Source organism: Elgaria multicarinata, chromosome 1 (genome assembly GCF_023053635.1).
Source record: "Elgaria multicarinata webbii isolate HBS135686 ecotype San Diego chromosome 1, rElgMul1.1.pri, whole genome shotgun sequence".
Taxonomy (NCBI): Eukaryota; Metazoa; Chordata; class Lepidosauria; order Squamata; family Anguidae; genus Elgaria; species Elgaria multicarinata.
In genome coordinates this window covers 149,645,000-149,663,158 of record NC_086171.1, presented here as the reverse complement: position 1 = coordinate 149,663,158, position 18,159 = coordinate 149,645,000, and the positions used below count along the sequence as shown (strand labels likewise).

Below are 18,159 nucleotides of genomic sequence, written 5' to 3'. Positions count from 1 at the left end.
ATGTTCTGCAACCATCAATCACTAAGCATTATTTTCCCATTCTGAAAAATGGAAAGTCCAATAAATTATTTTACAGTATTATGGCAGAGATTATTAAGGTAAACAGAAACACAAAATACTCTATGCATTGTGAAATTATTCTTGAAACTGCTGTTTTCCTTTGAAGGAGATGGCATGTGGAGTCGTAGCGTCTTAACAAGATGGAATTCTACTTTTATTCTAAGTAATGAATCAAAATGGCAGTAGAGCTATTTCAACAGGCGTATATAAATTTCAGAAAGGCTTAAACATTTTGTGGAAAATTCAGTCGTTCCAGGCCACTCCTGCAGGTACTGTCAACACATAGTAGTGCTTACAAAATCAATATTCATCAAAACGCAAAGTTAACCATTAAATTTAATAACTTCTCTGCTTTCAACTATAGTACTTTCCTGTAACAACTTGGAGCCTGAAAAAGATACCATTTGATACAGACCAAACCCAGTGACTATAGCTTCTTTATATGTTTCATTGTCCATGAACATGTTTGATGCAGTTTTAATGCACACAATACACAATGCATTTGTAGGAAAGATTGGGTCCAAAAAAACTGACTATAATATTCAAAATTCAACACAGTGGAAAGTGGATGACCTTGAAGATGTCCCAGCTATCTGGACAAAAATGTCTTTGATTTCTATTAAACATTAAAGGCACGTTGTGAAAGTCTAAGAGTCAGGCTGTCAGCCATCAATTGCCAGAATAAACACAATGTTTCAAAATGGACCTGATTGCGCCATCTAGTTGAGAGAAAGCATTCTCTAGTGCAAAGGTTCTCAACCTGTGGGTCGGGACCCCTTTGGGGGTCGAATGACCCTTTCACAGGGGTCGCCTAAGACCATCGGAAAACACATATTTCCGATGGTCTTAGGAAACTGTATTGACTGAACTATGTCATGTATCATCTTTTGTATTATTAAAGCTATTGTTATGTATTATTTTCATTAGCAAACCATCCTGTGACAATGGATCGTGTAGAGAAGAACGAAAATAATTTTATGGTTGGGGGTCACCACAACACGAGGAACTGTATTAAAGGGTCGCGGCATTAGGAAGGTTGAGAACCACTGCTCTAGTGGGTATGCTGGTTGTTGGCACCAGAGCAGCAGCAGCTGTGGAAGAGGACAAATCAGAAACCCTCTTTCAATGAATTTTCTATTCTGCGGCAACATGCTGAAACAGTACTTGGCAACTTGTGATAATCTACAAATCAATATATAGAGGGTGGGGAGTAAAGTGAGAGCTGGGATATAAATCTTAATATGCCCAAACCTTACACATTCAACTAAAAGACATTTAAAGATAACTTCTATAAGAGTAACTTGTTTTAAGGTGCAATTCAATGCACAATTTCTAGGGGGGTCTTCCCCAATGAACACAGTGAAATTTACTTACAAATAAACACACATGGGGTTGTATACTATTTAAATTATATAATAGCAGCTGCAATCAAAATGCTAAAAAATAGCTTTTGTAATAGAAGACAATGGGTCAGTTCTAACTTGGCTTAATAAATCAGTTATAATTAAGCTAGAATGAATGTTGTGCCTTCAAGCCCCACAGTAACATGGCCTTATATTGTGGTTTGTTTAAACCACAGTTACATCTGAACTTGGAAACTCCCATTTAATTTAGTTTCGCTAAGCAGAATACAAAACCAGGATCTCTCGCTTAAGCGCACTGACTTGCAAATTCCCTTGTCCCTTACATTCTTCAAAATAAAAAAATATGAATGCAGACTGAACAAGGGTTCGTATTCAATTGACAACTTATAGCACAATACTATCCATGTTTACACAGAAGTAAGCACCACTTTATTCAGCAGGGCTCACTTCATAGTAAATGTGCTTAGGATTGCAGCCTCAACAAAAATGAAAGGAAAGAGAAGTGCTCGCTTCTAAAAGAATTTAGTAAATATACATAAAGAAAATTAAGATCTATGTTAGTTATTCAAAGCATTTGAATTGCCCACTTTTACGCATTTAGGTTAGTGCTCAGTATGTCATTTTGTGGAAAATCTCTTCCTTACACACACTTACCTGGGAGTTGTCCTATTGAAGTCAAGAAGACTTACTTATGCATAGCATTGTGCAGTCAGAATCAGGCCTGGGGCCAGCACCTTGCATGGTTGGGCAAATACTGCCCCCCACTGCAATTCATGTCATCCTCTTTTAAAACAAACAAACAAAAACCCGATAACATCCAGCACTGTAAAAGGATTGGATAAAGCAGCTACAGCCATGCATGGCACAACAGAGGCACTGGGGAGAAGAATAAAAATGGTGAAGGCTGTGGAACAGAGAAGTGGTTTTACCTGCACTACTCTGGGGAGGTGGTAATGGTGAAAGTGAACCAGGGTGCCTGAAATAATGCAGGTGACGGTGCTTCTCTTTCATTGCTGGCTGGTCATTCCCACTTCTGCTGTCCCCGCTCAACCAGAACAGTGGACCTGGTGACTAGTAAGAGCTACCACTGGTGCTACTCTGCATGGGCAGGGACAGCATAAGTGATTGCAGCCAGGCACAGAAAAGCAACCACTTATGGTGGTTATGGTGGTTTACAACAATTGATAAAAATACAAAATATAGAATAAAAGTAGTGTATTTTTTTTAACGTAGAAAAAATAAAAATTATTGCTTGGGACCACAATACCTGATGGAACATTTCTCCTGACCTGGATACCCAGATACTATAAACAACTTCTACCCCACCCTTCGAGTGCCACCTTGAAAGGAGGCTCAGAAGGTGGCAATAAGGGACAGGGCCTTCTCAGTAGTGGCTCCCGACTATGGAATAAGGCCAACACTATCATCTTTTCGGTGCTAGATAAAGACCACCTTTTATTCCCAGGCATTTAATGATTTATTATGAATCATCTATGTCTTCTGTTTTAGAACAGTTCTATTAGGACCATTGTTTGTTTTTAGCTGTTTGTTTTAATATTTCTATGTTAAAATTTTAGAAATATTTTTATTATGCTGTATTTTGTATTTTTATAAGTTGTTGTGAACTGTCCAGAGAGCTTTGGCTATAGGGTGGTACATAATAATAATAGTAATAATAATAATAATAATAATAATAATAATAAGAAGAAGAAGAAGAAGAAGAAGAAGAAGAAGAAGAAGAGAAGAAAAAATTAATCGTGCCACAGGACCCGAAGTACTAAATACGATGACACTCCCTCTTCGTTAACACCTGTGCAGCCATCCTGGGTTCCCTCAAACCTGGAGCTAATAAGTCCATTTATGGAATAAGACACAGCATAAGTTCCAAAGAATTATCATCCAGTGACAAATGGGGTCAGCACAAGCTAGCTAAAAACTAGTGTTCCCATTGCTTAAGCTTATGTCAATACAGTTCATAGTTGATTTGTAGAATTGAAGCCACCAATACTACATAATCTTAGCATTTTCTATTACACATTTTTCTTGCATAAATAATTTTTATTTTTCTGTTATACTACATTATGCCTTCTCCAAAGAAATACAAATACCATTAGACTCTGTAGCCTCCAGGGATAACTGTAACATACACACTGAACAGGAACCACAGCTCAAATACAGCATTTTGCAAATAAAAGCTGCTCTCTCCCCCATTCTCTTTTAAAATCTGAACTCACCACAGAGATCTAAGGAGATATCAGCAGCAATCTGGGACATATGTGCTCTGAAACAGTCTCACTGACTTTAATGGAATATACTGAAAAGTAAAACGGCTTGTATTCCAAGAAAACGTTATGAGCAAGCATGGTGATTTTTAGATACTTTAAGAATAGAAAGTTCAAGCTCAAGAAAGAAAACAAGTCAACTTAAAAAAAAAAAAGCTGTTTGCAAAGTACATCTTCATGAAGTATCTTTATTCCACAGAGCCTACTGTACACAGACAGCCTGCAAAACAATCCCAGTAACTTCAATAGGATGTCAATAGATCTGGGACTTGGAGAACGGTCAGCTATAGGCTCACAATCAGCACATCATTTTCCTTGGTACCACTAGGGAATTTGATGCTATTTTACCATTAAAGGAGTTTTGCTGCTATAAGCAGCTACGTCGTTTCTTAAAACTGTTTAAAAATAAGCCAATATTTCATAATACAATTCACACTAAAAGGTCAGTTTAGCCCATCAGCATGAACACCATGAAATCAAAACCACCACCACCAGAGTAAAACACTAACACTTTATTAAAAATTAAAAATTTATTGCAAATTATATTTTGCTTCTCTCCTTTCTTCATTTTTACATGATTTATTGATATCCATGATTTTTTCACAAATGTACTTGTTGACTTTGGAGAGTCTCTGTGCAATTTCAGTTTCGTCCACAGTTTCTTGTGCTATCCTGTCATACAAACATTCTGAAATGAAGAAAAATGGCATTTAAAAATGACAACTCAACACATTTAAAATACAAGGTAACATGCAATTTGTTAAAAGAATTTAACAAGTAAACACGGATTCTGAGAAAGGCAGTTGATACACAGAACACTGACCAGAAAGCTAATTTGGTGCATCTGCACCTATAGTTCATGAAGAAATTACGATGCACTAGGATATTTTCAGGTAAGATTTAATGCTGCCATACAAAATGTCTGATTGATTGGTGATTTAATCACAAGCTATTTCCTTTGAAGTGGGCTATGCATCTGGGCTATAATCTATCCTAGATTTAGTTTTCCTAGGCCTAACATTTAAAATAATTTAAATAAAAGACTAATGCTATACTTTCCTAAAAATAAGTCCCACAGAATGCAGTGGGGAATTTCATCTGAGTAAACATGCATAAGAAGGCACTGAGAGACTTACATATAGCCTTCCTTGGCCTTTGTCTGAACCATGTTTATACTTCCCACCTCTGAAATCTTGCTTTTTTGGCCAAACCGACATTTTCACTTCATCACAGAGCCATGGTTGCATGAGCAAGCTCCAGAGAAATCCTACAGTACTTTGCTACCTCAATATTTCTTTTCTGCTGAAAGTAGCAGGTTCCCTTGTCATCCTTGCCTGTTTTTCAGTTTTACTTGCCTAAATCATACTACTGGGTATGATATGGTAGCTCAAAGGTATTACAACACTGTAGTACGAATTTGTGATCTAGGCCAGCAGCACATTTCCAAGACTGAGAATTCTGGAGCGTGTCTGATAAGACTTCAGAGGTAGACTGAAGCAGGTTTATATTAGCCAACAGAGTCCATATGAAAAAGGTGCCTAAGGAAAATGTGGTAGAAAGAGCCCCACTGTTCCTTCCAAGCTACATGGTTGCATCTACAGTACCCAAACCTAAGGAGGATTGATGGCAGCTGTCTTGAAAGAGAAGAAGTCCAGAAACTAAAGCCATTGTAATATTTGATACTGACTTTGGAAGAAACAAATGAACAATCAATAACCTGTTTCCTGAGATGTAGCTAAAAGGATTATACCCCATTACTCTTAATTCCTTAGCACTCAACATAAAATACACTGTACTTTGAAATATATTGTATTTGCTACAGTGGTATAAGCCACTATTAATGCTGGCTATTACAACTGGTACTAATAAATGGCTTCTAAACTGCTAAAAGAACTTCAGCTTCACCTAGCATTTTTTTCCTAGCAACTGTTTATCGTTTCATATGTTAGAAAACCGGAGATTCACTTAATTAACAAGTTTTATTGCACTGTTAATGCACCTTATTAAAGTTATGACAATTAACTGTTCTACATACTTTGCTGTGACACATTTCAGAAGTTTTATAAAAGGTTATTTTTCAGTGATAGGGTTTACAATATTTGCATACTTTTTAATAACTTTCTTAAAATAAACTGCACAATAGGGACTATTAAACTGCAAGATATATTAGCCCTATTAAGGCCTAACCATCTTTTAAAGATGTATTTTAAGGAAGCTATTTTAGAACTAGAGAATAAAAGTAAAAACCACTTCAAATATAGGTTTTATGAGCTCTCATTCTGAAATGCAAAATTATGGAAAATATAGTTTTTTTTAAAAAAAGTTTTAAACTAAGCTGAAATGGGTCAATGCCAATATGCATTAAAATGAGATTTGAAAGAGCTGGGAAAAAACATGGTTAAAAGTAGTGTTCATATTTAAACACTGCCCGATGAATTGTGATCAGGGCAAGGCACTTCCCATTCCTTCTCTGTCACAGAGCACTGAATACCGAAACCAAAGAAGCATCCACGTCCATATGCACAGAGGGTTAAATCCAGCATTGTACTGGAGGAGATCCACCAGCACAACACAACTCTCTCCCTCTCTCTTCTAACCTGCAGTCCCCTTGGATGGGTCTTGAACCCTTGTCCTCCTGGGTGGGTTGTGTACACTCTGTAAAGGTATCCTACCCAGGGAACTCTATGGGTGCTGGGTTGCATGGGGTCTCCTTCCTTCACTTTGTGTGTGTTGTGAGGAGCATAAGGAATTCAAAACCCTACCTGGAAGGACTTGCAGCAACAACCAGAATTGTTGTTGACTGTGCCACTGGGGCTGATTTAGTGAGGGTGCTCCAGCATCTCTGTGCATGCTGTGATGCAAGGTCCTTTTTCCATTGACCCAAGCCCATTGGCTCCTTCAGTATATGGGCAGCACGCAGTGCCACTGCCAGTACAGTCATGACTGTGGGAATAGGCAATGTTCACAGTGACACTGGAGGGGAGGGGGTGCCTGTTGTTTTTATAATATTATTGTATTTTCTAGTTTTATGTATTTTTCACTCCCTTCCCAGAGAGCAGCTGTGTTTCCCCATTCTCCTATCCCTGCCTTGCGCAACTGGAATATAGGATTGATCAATTCATTGCTTATAGCAATTTGCAAAGACAATTTCTGGAGAAACGAATATTACACACTTCAAATAACCTACCTCTGACGATGCTTAATTTATGAGGTGACAGAGGTGGTTTGGGAACGGCGTCTTTCTTTTTTTTGGTTGCAACTCCTGTAACACTTCTGTTCTTGAGAACATCTGTTCCCCAGATCATAACCGCTAAGTTTTTTGTATACTTTGAATCTCCTTGCGTTACTTGCAGCTGGTGCCATTTCTCCTCATCTACCCAGATGCCACTGCCAAGATGGACCTGGAGTGTAAAATTAAATACCAGTCAGTTTACAATCGGAAAAGAGAACCCAGTCAGTGGTAACTAAGCGATCTACTTAAACTTTCATAAATACCAGCCACCATATTTTAAAAATAAACACATTGATCTGTAATATCTTAAGATTTAATACAATAAAATATCAGAATCAACCTGAATCAATGAATTCTGTGTATATCATGAAATGAAAGCATGTAAATGTAAAACAAGTGGTTCTACAAACAAGTAAATCAGCAAGAGGTTATATCACCGTAAAGGTTCTCCTATGACAAAAACAGTACTCTCAGAAAGACACAGGCCCACAGCTATCAGTCAGACACAGGAGTTCCAAGCTACTTCCAGGATTTCTGACATACTCATGTCTAACTAATGGTAAGATATACAAGTTCTTCCAAAGCTATGAATTTTCATCTTAGATGTGACCTGGGGGTATATTTTGATGAACAAACACAAAAACACCATGAACGGCTCCAATGTATCAACTGAAGAAATTTCTATCAAGATCCATTGAGTCCCTTGATGTTATGAAGTAGCCTCTGAAAGTACCTTTCCGTTCTCAAGAATATATTTGTCCATTACTGGAACAGCAGCAGGATAGTAGGTTGATGTGTTAGCTTCCTCACTGAAAGAGGTCTGTACTTCAGGCTCAGGCTCAATGGATTCAGGTGCAACTTTTTCAAGTTCTAGGGCAGGACCTACACAGTTCAGAAAAGAACATTTAAGGATATCAGAGAGATTTGTTTTAAATAGGTTATATGGTTTCTACTGTCCATTACTCACATGTAAATTATGACAGGATAATGAACGGAACTAACTTAAAAACCAAATTGAGTATATTGATAACACAACTCAAGCCTTGTTATTCTCAAAAGTGGAAGATAATCATTCCATAACTTAAATGGGATAAGAAACTCTAATACGGACAATCTTGGACTCTTCAAACTGCAGAATGTAAATATCAACTATAATTTGTAACTAACTGAACATGTAAAGGAATATTAAATGAATTTAGCACAGGTTTTAAGACACAAATTCAACTACTGATTTCCTGAATAGTTAGCTACAATTTCATCTCTGTAATATATTTTAAAATGATTTTTTTTTCATAAAGACCAGCTGAACATTTGTGTGCGTGTGTATTTGTGACTAACATTTTAGAACTACCAAGTGATCTAAAAGCAGTAGCCAGCATGTGAACAGAATCTTCAATATTTATTTGAAAATTTCAGTAACTATGACTACACTAATATCTTTAGATAAAGGATCCCATTTTTTTCATTGATTGGATATTTCTTGTACAAAATCATAAAATCCATATGAAGGTTAATTAAAATCAATTATCAGTTGCCTTTAACACACACTGTAGGGAAGCTGAAATACCATGTCTAGATTTATCCAGAGACACTCAAAACTATCATTTTCTTCTAAACCAGCAAGTTCACCTATGCCAAGACCAGTATGTAAAACCTAACTGCAGATATCCTGAAAGTAAATAAGGTTATGTTCCTGGAGAAACCGCTACCTAAGTGCTTCTGTAACCAAAATGATTATGCTCACTAAGTTGGAGCTTCATACAGTCTAAGTTTATTATGCAGTATCTTTAAATTGCTCCCATGCACAACCACTACTACTGGTGAGAAGACACTGTCAAAGAGACCAAAAAAAATTACCACAGGTGGCATTCTTTTCACAGATTATATTCAGTCATTTATATTCATCTTTATCTGTAGGATAGTAGGAAAATGCTCATCATAATATTGGGTGGGGTGGGAAGGGCCAATGGGCAGAAGGGGAAAATGGCAGACATGGAGACCAGAGCATACCTCTATAATGCCACATGGAAGTAGCTTAGCTGACAGATTGCAGGGAAGTGGAATACTCACTACCTCCTACCAGGTTTAGCCTGACCAAGTAATGGAAGCCATAACTTGCAAATTAATAATTGAATGGGTAATTGCCCAACTTCTGTCCCTGTGCCTGAGCTTCCCCCTCCCCTTCGGTTCATGTCATAACACGCTCCAACTTAGAGGTTCCGACTGGAAATAAAAGTCCCCTCAAACATTATGGAGCTCCCAGCTGAACCAGAACTACCTTCTTCCACCTAACTTTAAAGAGACAATAGGCTCTCCACGGCTAAACAGGTGAATGAGGGCTAGCCTGAGCACCTGGTGGAAAACACACAGGTCAGGTGTAAGTACATGTGGAGAGATGGCATTGAAACACTTACTGCTGTTTTGTTCCTTTTATACAGATTTGCAGAAAGAATTAATAACCCCATATCTCTCTCACAGCACTCATTTGATTTGTATGTATCCTTCCTTCTTATGGAACGAGATAAACAGGTGACAGCAAAGTCTGTAAAATCTTTGGTGGTTACCACTAAAATAAGGTCTACTATGGTACCCTGAGTCCGAATTTTTCATTTTACTTCAATTTTGTGATTTATTTATTTATTACATTTCTATACCGCCCAATAGCCGGAGCTCTCTGGGCGGTTCACAAAAATTAAAAACATTCAAAGTATAAAACAACAGTATAAAACCATAATATAAAATACAACATAAAAGCTCAACCAGATAAAAACAGCAGCAATGCAAAATTACAAATTTAAAACACCAAGTTAAAATTTATTTATAGACTGTTAAAATGCTGGGAGAATCAAAAGGTCTTCACCTGGCGTCTAAAAGCATATAATGTAGGTGCCAAGTGAACCTCCTTAGGGAGCTCATTCCATGGCAGAGAAGGCCTTCCTCCTGGTAGCCATCTGCCTTACTTCCTTTGGCAGGGGCTTGCGGAGAAGGACCCCTGAGGATGACCTTAGGGTCTGGCCAGGTACATACGGGAGGAGGCGTTCCTTCAGATAGCCTGGCCCCAAGCCGTTTAGGGCTTTAAATGTTAATACCAGCACTTTGACTCGGGCCTGGACCTGGACTGGCAGCCAATGAAGCTGGAAAAGGACTGGCGTGATGTTCCATTTCAGAACACAGGATTAGTTCTTTGCATCTCTTACTCATTATCATAGCTTATCCATCTTGGTGAATATCGGACAGGGCCAGATTGAATTACAGATGACAGAGTAAGCGGAAGGGGGAGGCAAGCAAGAGGATGAATTCCTCCTTGATATAGCTGGGGGTGGGGACAGGGTGTGAAGTCCCAGAAATTCTATTTGCTTAGCAATGTTTTATAATTGATGTATTCTATGGCTGGTGTAAGTAATTTTTATAATTATTAGTTTGACAAGTTTATTAATTCTGTTATGTTTTGTATGGCTTATGGCTGATGCAAGCTAAATTTCTCTTCTATTACACACACACACACACACACACACACACACACACACACACACACACAGGTGACTAGATGAGCATAACCCTGACATAAAGAAGGCTCATGAAATTTCATCCTAGTGTGCTTCCAAACAAGCCTTTTATTGTGTCATTGCCCTGCCTCATTCACAGAAGTCTACAGGATTTCTAGACAATGTCATCTTTCACTTAATGCACCACTTTTTCTGTCTTTTAATTCCACCAAAAAATAAAAAATAAACTAATAGTTAAGAAGTAAAAGGCTCCATAGCTGCACTAAAATACCTCAACCTGGAAGCACCCCCATCAGACTAGAGCAGTGAAATTTCTTAATAGCTATAGACATGGGAAAACACACATACACACACTTTTTCTTTCTTTTTAGAGGGGTGCTGTGTTATTCTGTTGCAGCAAGAACAAAATCCTGTTGTACCCTAAAAACCAACAGATTTATTATAGGATAAAAACTGAAATAGGATAAAATTTATTATAGGATAAAAACTGAAACTTAAGAAGATAAGAAGTGCCCTGATGCTGGATCAGACCAAGGGTCCATCTTGTCCAGCACACTGTTCACACAGTGGCCAACCAGCCATCGGCCAGGGACCAGCAAGCAGGACATGGTGCAACAGCACCCTCCCACCTATGTTCCCCATCAACAGGTGCACACAGGCTTACTGCCTCAAATACTGGAGATAGCACACAACCATCAGGGCTAGTAGCCATTGAGAGTTTTCGCCTCCAGGAATGTATCCAACCCCCTTTTAAAGCCATCCAAATTGGTGGCCATCACTACATCTTGTGGTAGTGAGTTCCATAATTTAACTATGCGCTGTGTGAAGAAGTACTTCCTTTTATTTGTCCTGGATCTCCCACCAATCAGCTTCATGGGATGACCCCTTGCTTTTTTATCAACCAAATCTTACTTTCCTAGACAGAGGGAACGTTGGGTCTGGGAAGGTTGGGTCTCGGGCAAGTGAGAAATAATAGGAGTCAGAGGCTATGCTGTACCAAGGCCTTGCAAAAACGTTCTGGTGAATGTGTAGATTGCACTCCTGATTCAAATAGTTGAAGATGTTCTGTATTCTGCAACATCAGAGAGTACTAAGCCAAGATCCAGTTCTAAGAGTGGGGCTTGTTTAATCATCCAGCCAGAGGCAGTAAGAATGTTAGCATCATTAATATCACTACCTTTGAATCTGAGATCTAAGAGATTTACAGGAGCATGAACTAGTTCTAACAATACCATCTTGAATGCTACTTTAAAAAGTGATTCACTATTCATTCTGCAAGAGAAAATGGTTCAGAGATTTTTTTAAAATCCCCCCCCCCCCCGCAAATGTTCTGTTTCAGAACACAGGATTAGTTCTTTGCACCTCTTACTCATTATCATAGCTTATCCATCTTGGTGAATATTGGATAGGGCCAGATTGAATTACAGATGACAGAGTAAGCGGAGGGGGGAGGCAAGCAAGAAGATGAATTCCTCCTTGATATAGCTGGGGACGACGACAGGGTGTGAAGTCCCAGAAATGTATCACTCCATCACTGCAACTCTGGAGGGACTGAAGGAAAAGCCTTCTTCCTCCCAAAGCATCTGGACAAGCATCTGTCAGGGATGCTTTAGGGTGGATTCCTGCATTGAGCAGGGGGTTGGACTCGATGGCCTTGTAGGCCCCAACTCTGCTATTCTATGATTCTATGATTCTATGAAAGCCACCACTATGTTAGCCAGAGATAACACCCTGCCCCTGCCATGTTTGCTTCTGAAATACAATAGAACAGTGGCCAAAAAAGGGCTGATTTTCCATTTTGCTCAGTGACACACTACAGCTTACTTTCTCCTTAATACAATATTTGAATACAGGAAAATTAACACTTTTGACTGTGCACCACCAAACCTCTGCAGCACATTCAGTGGCAATGATGAGGAGAGCACAAAAGGGCTAAGGGGAATCACATGCTTATGTAGGCTGCATATTGCTCACCCCTGGCGGTGGTGCTGGAGGGTGGCGGCGCTGGGCTTAGCAGAGGACATAGAACACAGCCAGTCACCACACCATCTACTCATCCCCACTCCCCAGTGCCTAATTGTTCATCTCAGAACCACAACCTGTGATCACTTTGGAAGTAGACATGACACAATCCTCCCTTCGACTCTAAAGCCTCTTTTGGGGAGAGGGAACTGGGCTCAGAGGCAACATGCTAAAAGGCATGTGTTCTTTCAGCCCAGTTCTTGCCTTGCCCACACTGGTTGCTTCGGAAGCAAAGGGAGGGCTCCCTTCGCCTCCAAGAACCAGAGGGGTAAAGGAAGGAGACTGGTTAGACTGGAGAACTCTTGAGGAAATCAGCACTGCAGTGAAGAGCTCTTCGACATAGCAACAGCTTCCAAAGAATTGTCTGACCTTTCTTTGTGAAACCAGCAGGCTCCCCTACACACCAGGGCTCAGACCTTTATGTGCCCTCTGCTCCTTGGGATATTCCATGGCAGTATGAAGGAAGCAGTGCAATTCCATAATTGCAAACTCTAAGAGGATGCCGTGCCTTGAAAATTCAAGGGACGGGATGGGCATAGTTCTGTTTTAGAGCATGAAAAATATTATCACTAGCTATATATAATTCCTGCAGCAAATAATATATACCCCAAAAATCCCAGGTAGAACTGATTTATTTGTAAAATGAAAATGTTATCTCAGCTGAAACCCTCACACTATTTTTATTTGGTGCCCTTTTGCTGTTTGCTGATACTCCATGTATTTGTACATATGATGTTACAAATCTTCCTAAAGTAGTATGTGACTGGTAAACTTTATCGTAACAACAATCCAGCAAACTGCTGAAAAACATGAGGTTCTATTACTTAGGAGCCACGACACCAAGCACTAAAATGTCTTATTTATGTTCTAAATCTCTGGATAGTTTTCATCTCAAAATCAAAGCCTCTTCTAACCAGATAAACTTCACAGTTATTTCACAAACTACTAAGAGTTGCATTTACAGCACAGCATGTTGTGAATTAGACATGCAATTCCTTTTACGGTGTTTTGCTAATTGGTGTTGCTTGCCTAATTTGCCATGCACCATGCTTACTTTTAAAGTTTCTCTCTCTTTGTAGCTTTTGTGCTTCGATAAGCAAGAAAGAAATTGTGCAGTTATGGGAAGTTTCTCAAAGTCAACGCAAACGTATTATCTTAAAACAGCAAAGAAAAGCAGAGAGAAAGGAAAATCCCTGTTTCAGTGAAAAGTGTTCTTTATACATGCAAGTTGAGGGCTATCTCGAACTTGAGATCAGAATTCAAAAAGAAATACAGTCACACCAGCTATGTTTTCCCCCATAGTTCTGATTCTCAAGTTTCTTTCACTTTATTTTTGCCATTTCAAAGTCTTCAAAGTGGCATTCTAGGATAAAATTCCACTTGGGGGAAAAAAGTGATAAGACAAACTCATGGCAAAGGTTAGGAGGCAGAGATGGTGAATATTGAAATTCTGTCTCTTAACAGTAGGTTACACCAGTGACTTACAGCTTATGCCCCTCAAGCTGTTCACACCTGTAACTCTAATCAGCCCTAGCCAGGATAGCCAATGGTGAGGGATGTGGGCCTCCTGACGTTTTTATCTACAAGTTGCCCACCCCTGGCTTACACGTACTGCATCGCCTCATCACAAGCCACTGTATTATATCCCTACAACATTATTTGACACAGTGTAATTGGATGTACAACATACTGAGCATATGATGCAGCCTTTCAACTTAATTCTATGGGACCACTTTAGCTAGTGAGGTTTAAGCAGAGATTGATACAGCTGCAGCTCAAGTAGCATCCTATGAAAGGCAAGAAAGGAACAGCGGTTCAGCTACTAAACTTGCCTTTAGGCTTTTCTCTCCTCTCGCCATTACAGCTGTTTTGCTCAAGCAGTGTTACCCTGACAGGTGGTCAGACCTTCAACAGCCTTTGCGATTCAGCAGCAGCCTAAGCATCTCCTCTACTTCACCGACACACACAACACCAGCAGCACAGCTACGCCTTCCAGCACTGATTTAGCAGCCCCAACTGGTAATGCCCTAGCGGTCTGCAGCACTTGAGCAAGAAACAAGGTAGATACAGCACAGTCCAAGTTTTAATCTTTCAAAAGGTAGGGAAAATGTAAAAGAAAAAAGCCTCGAGTGTGGATTCACACTTCATGTAATATATTTGAAGTGGTAAGCATCCAACATCAATATTTAAGAGATCAAAAGAGTACAGACTTGGGATTTCTGAGCCTGCGTAAAAAATATGAACCTGTCTTCTTGGCTTTTAGAATGTTTCTCCCCCCATCAAAGGAAACAAAATGAGCTATGCAAAATTTAGTCCTTCTTTTCTTATCCCTCCCCTCCCATTGGCAACATGCTTATGCCTTCTAAAAATGTATAAACAATAGTTTTATCTCAGGCACACTTGACATTAGATCACTTAGGAGAAAGTGTGTTAGCTACATACTCACATCAGAAACTATATTCTCAGTGCTTTGATTTTGAAAGAGCAAAAAAAGTATATGGGGTAAAAATAGAAAGGTGACAGGCGTTCAACACTACTAACCCAAAACAATGAAACCAATTTATCTTCTTTTTCCTAGAGAAGAGCAATCACTTTGACAGTTTAGTTTACTTTGAGTGCAAATACACCAACAGTTTTTTTATTTGTATCTAAATAAACCTTTGATAGTACTGCCATAGTTTATTAAAAATTAAACTTCTCTGTTTTTAAAATGTTTAATTACTGCATCTTATGTCTAACAAGCAAAAACATCTAAGCAAAATAAAACTAACTTGCTCATTTTACTCTATGTTTAGATGTATGTGTGTGTCAAAATATAGGAATACCAGATCTTCTGCACTAAAACACTCTAAGGCACTGGGGGGGGGGGGATTAATCTAATGCTTTCAGATTTTCTACAAACACCCCCTTTCACACAGTACTGGAAAACGTAAGAGAAGCCAGTTATCCATCTTTACACTTCAAGGAGCTAAATGAAACCTCAAAGAAAAATAAGTAGGGGAATATCAAGTAGGAAATTGGCACTATCATGCTTGGAAAAGGGAACCAAACAGACGTTTTTTATAATACTTCCCATTGGAAAAGAAATCACATGCTAAGTAAGAAATTTGTAACAACTTTCAAGAAGGAAAACTAACTAAATGCTGCACAGACACATTTTGAATACTGAGAATAAGAGCTACTTGTAGAGTTCGACAATTGATGGAAGATCATGGCATAGGTATGCACAGATCCAACCTGCTCTGGACATGGCTTAGAGTTCCAGCATAAATTGTAGGCCAAACTATTTATTGTAAAATACTTTTAAATCTATTTTTGGAGAACAAACGGTGTATCAAGATGGGCAATTTCAACCTCAGTTCCCTTCAGATGGACTCAGAAACAATCCAGGCTACTTCCCAGCTAACTGGGAAATAGCTCTGCCTTTTTTTTTTTTTTTTTTTTGAGCCAATCTGACTTCAGAAATAAGTGGGAGTGGCTCATATTTCAAGTTTCAGAAATGTAGCTCCAGGGGGACCAATACAGCCTTTTCAGGGGGCCAATCTGACAGCTGTCAATTCACTCACTTCCCCTTTCCTCCCAGGGTTCTTTAGGAAGAGGGAAAAGTCCACAAATAAGGAAATTCTCTTATTCACATTCTCTCCTGTCTTTCTATCTCCACCTATGTTTTTTAAGCCACAGGGATAGCAACAGAGGGCTCATGTGCTTGTTTGCCTCTCTGTTCTTCTGAACCAGGTAGACAGCAAGGGAGAGAAATTGGAACAGGTGAGAAGTGATCTCTTCCATTCTGTGTCTTGCTTCTCCCCAGGGCATCTTCCTTTTTCATCCCATATGGAATATACATCTCATTTTTCCCCCTTCCAAATATTGGAAGAAGAGGTTTGGATAGAGGTTTACCACCCAGGAAGGTAAATGAATTCATAGGAGAGGCATAAAGGAAAGAAAGTTCTTTTTTTCCATTTGCATTTCCATGTTATTTTGCCACTTTGAAAACGTAAAGAAGAGGGGATGCAGAGAGGCACGTAAGGAAGATTAATCTCATCTGTGTACTTCTGTCTTTCCTTTCTTGCCTTTATAAGTGTTCTTCATTTACCTTATGTCTCTTACATCTCCTTGCCTCATGCAAACAAATTGAACATACTGTGGAAAGGAATGGTGTTTACATTTGCCATTAGGGCCCTGGGGTGTAACTAAACTTTCCTACCTTTTCCTTCCACTCAGTGTCACCTGTTGGTAAGAGTACTTGGCTGCTTGCAAATCAGAACTAAACTTGTGGCAACCACACCTTTTGGGTTATGCAACTTGAGGATGTGGAAAAACTGCTTGAATAACTGAGACCTACTACTTGCGCTTTAGATCCTTGTTCAACCTGGTTTGTGAAATCTGCCAGAGCTGGATTCTGGCAGATTTCACAAGCCAGGATGAACAAGGATCCTTGAAGCCTGGTGAGGTCCCCACAGCTTTGAAAGAAGTTGTGGTGAGGGCTTTGTTAAAGAAATCAAATTTAGAACTTGTGGTTTCAGATAACTTCAGCCCTGTGTCAAATGTCCATTCTTCGGCAAGTTTGCTGGAGTGCGTAGTGGCCTCACAATTCCAAGCTGTTTTGGTTGAAACTAATTACCTAGATCCATTCCAATCAGGTTTCAGGTCTGGTTATGGGACAGAAACAGCCTTGGTTACCCTGGTTGATGACTTACATTGGGGAATGGAGTGGGGAGTACAACCCTGTTGGTTCTTTTGGACCTCTTAGTCACTTCCGATACTATTGACCATGGTATCCTTCTGGATGGTTTATCTGGATTGGGCTTGGGAGGCACAGCATTAAGGTGATTCTGGTCCTTTCTGGAGCTTCGGTCCCAGAAGGTTGTGCTGGGGGACTTCTGTTCCACTCTATTGCCATTAGCCTGAGGGGTATCTTGTTCCCCAAGCTTTTTAACATCTACATGAAACCACAGGGGAAGTCATTATGAGGTTTGAGCTGAAATACCATCAGTATGTGAATGATTCTCAGCTCTCCCTTTTGTTTCCATCTGCACTTCCCAGGAAAGCTGTAGAACTCTTGAACCAGTGTCTGGAGACTGTTTGGGGATGGATGAGGGTAACAAGCTGAAACTTAATCTAGACAAGATGGAGGTACTTAGGGTTGGGAAACCGACTTTGGATAGAGGTTTACAACTGGTTTTAGATGGCATTGCGCACTCCCTAAAATATAAAATGTGCAGGCAGAGTCCTCCTGGACTCAGAGCTAACTTGGAAAGCCCAGTTGGCCGCAGTGTCCAGGAGTGCATTTTACCAGCTTAGGCTTGTACGCCAGCTGTGGCCTTATCTGGACAGGACAGACCTTGTCTCAAGTTATCCATGCACTAGTGACATCCAGGCTGGACTACCCAATGCGTTGTATATTAAGCTGCCTTTGAAGATGGTTCAGAAACTTCAGCTGGTGCAGAATGTGTCCGGCCCAGTATTATTTGGGGCGATTCAATATAATGCCCATACTGCGCCAGCTACACTAGTTAACAGTGTGTTTCTTAGCCTGATTCAGAGTGGTGGTTTTGACTTTTAAATGCTTAAACAGTTTGGGACCAAGTTACTTAAAAGACTACCATCACCCATATCAGCCTGTCCATACATTAAGATCAGAAAGAGAGGCCCTTCTTCTTTACCCATCCATGAGAGCAATTAGGTGGGTGATC

General features: G+C 39.6%; 2 protein-coding genes across 4 annotated transcripts in view; both read right to left on the bottom strand.

Moving 5' to 3' along the window:
• AGBL4 (AGBL carboxypeptidase 4) overlaps positions 1–18,159 on the bottom strand; it is a 957,560-nt gene that overhangs the window by 377,339 nt on the left and 562,062 nt on the right. The gene's annotated exons all lie outside the window — the stretch shown is intronic.
• Positions 3,912–18,159, bottom strand: part of BEND5 (BEN domain containing 5) — a 47,724-nt gene continuing 33,476 nt past the window's right edge. Inside the window, exons 3-5 of one of the 3 annotated variants that reach the window (XM_063139129.1) lie at positions 7,672–7,820; positions 6,894–7,107; positions 3,912–4,394 (exon numbers count right to left, since the gene is read on the bottom strand). In XM_063139129.1, the coding sequence (XP_062995199.1) occupies positions 4,237–4,394; positions 6,894–7,107; positions 7,672–7,820 (521 nt within the window). In that variant the 3' untranslated portion in view covers positions 3,912–4,236. The remainder of the gene's footprint in view (positions 4,395–6,893; positions 7,108–7,671; positions 7,821–18,159) is intronic. The other 2 variants (XM_063139121.1, XM_063139137.1) reach the window with 2 other exon arrangements.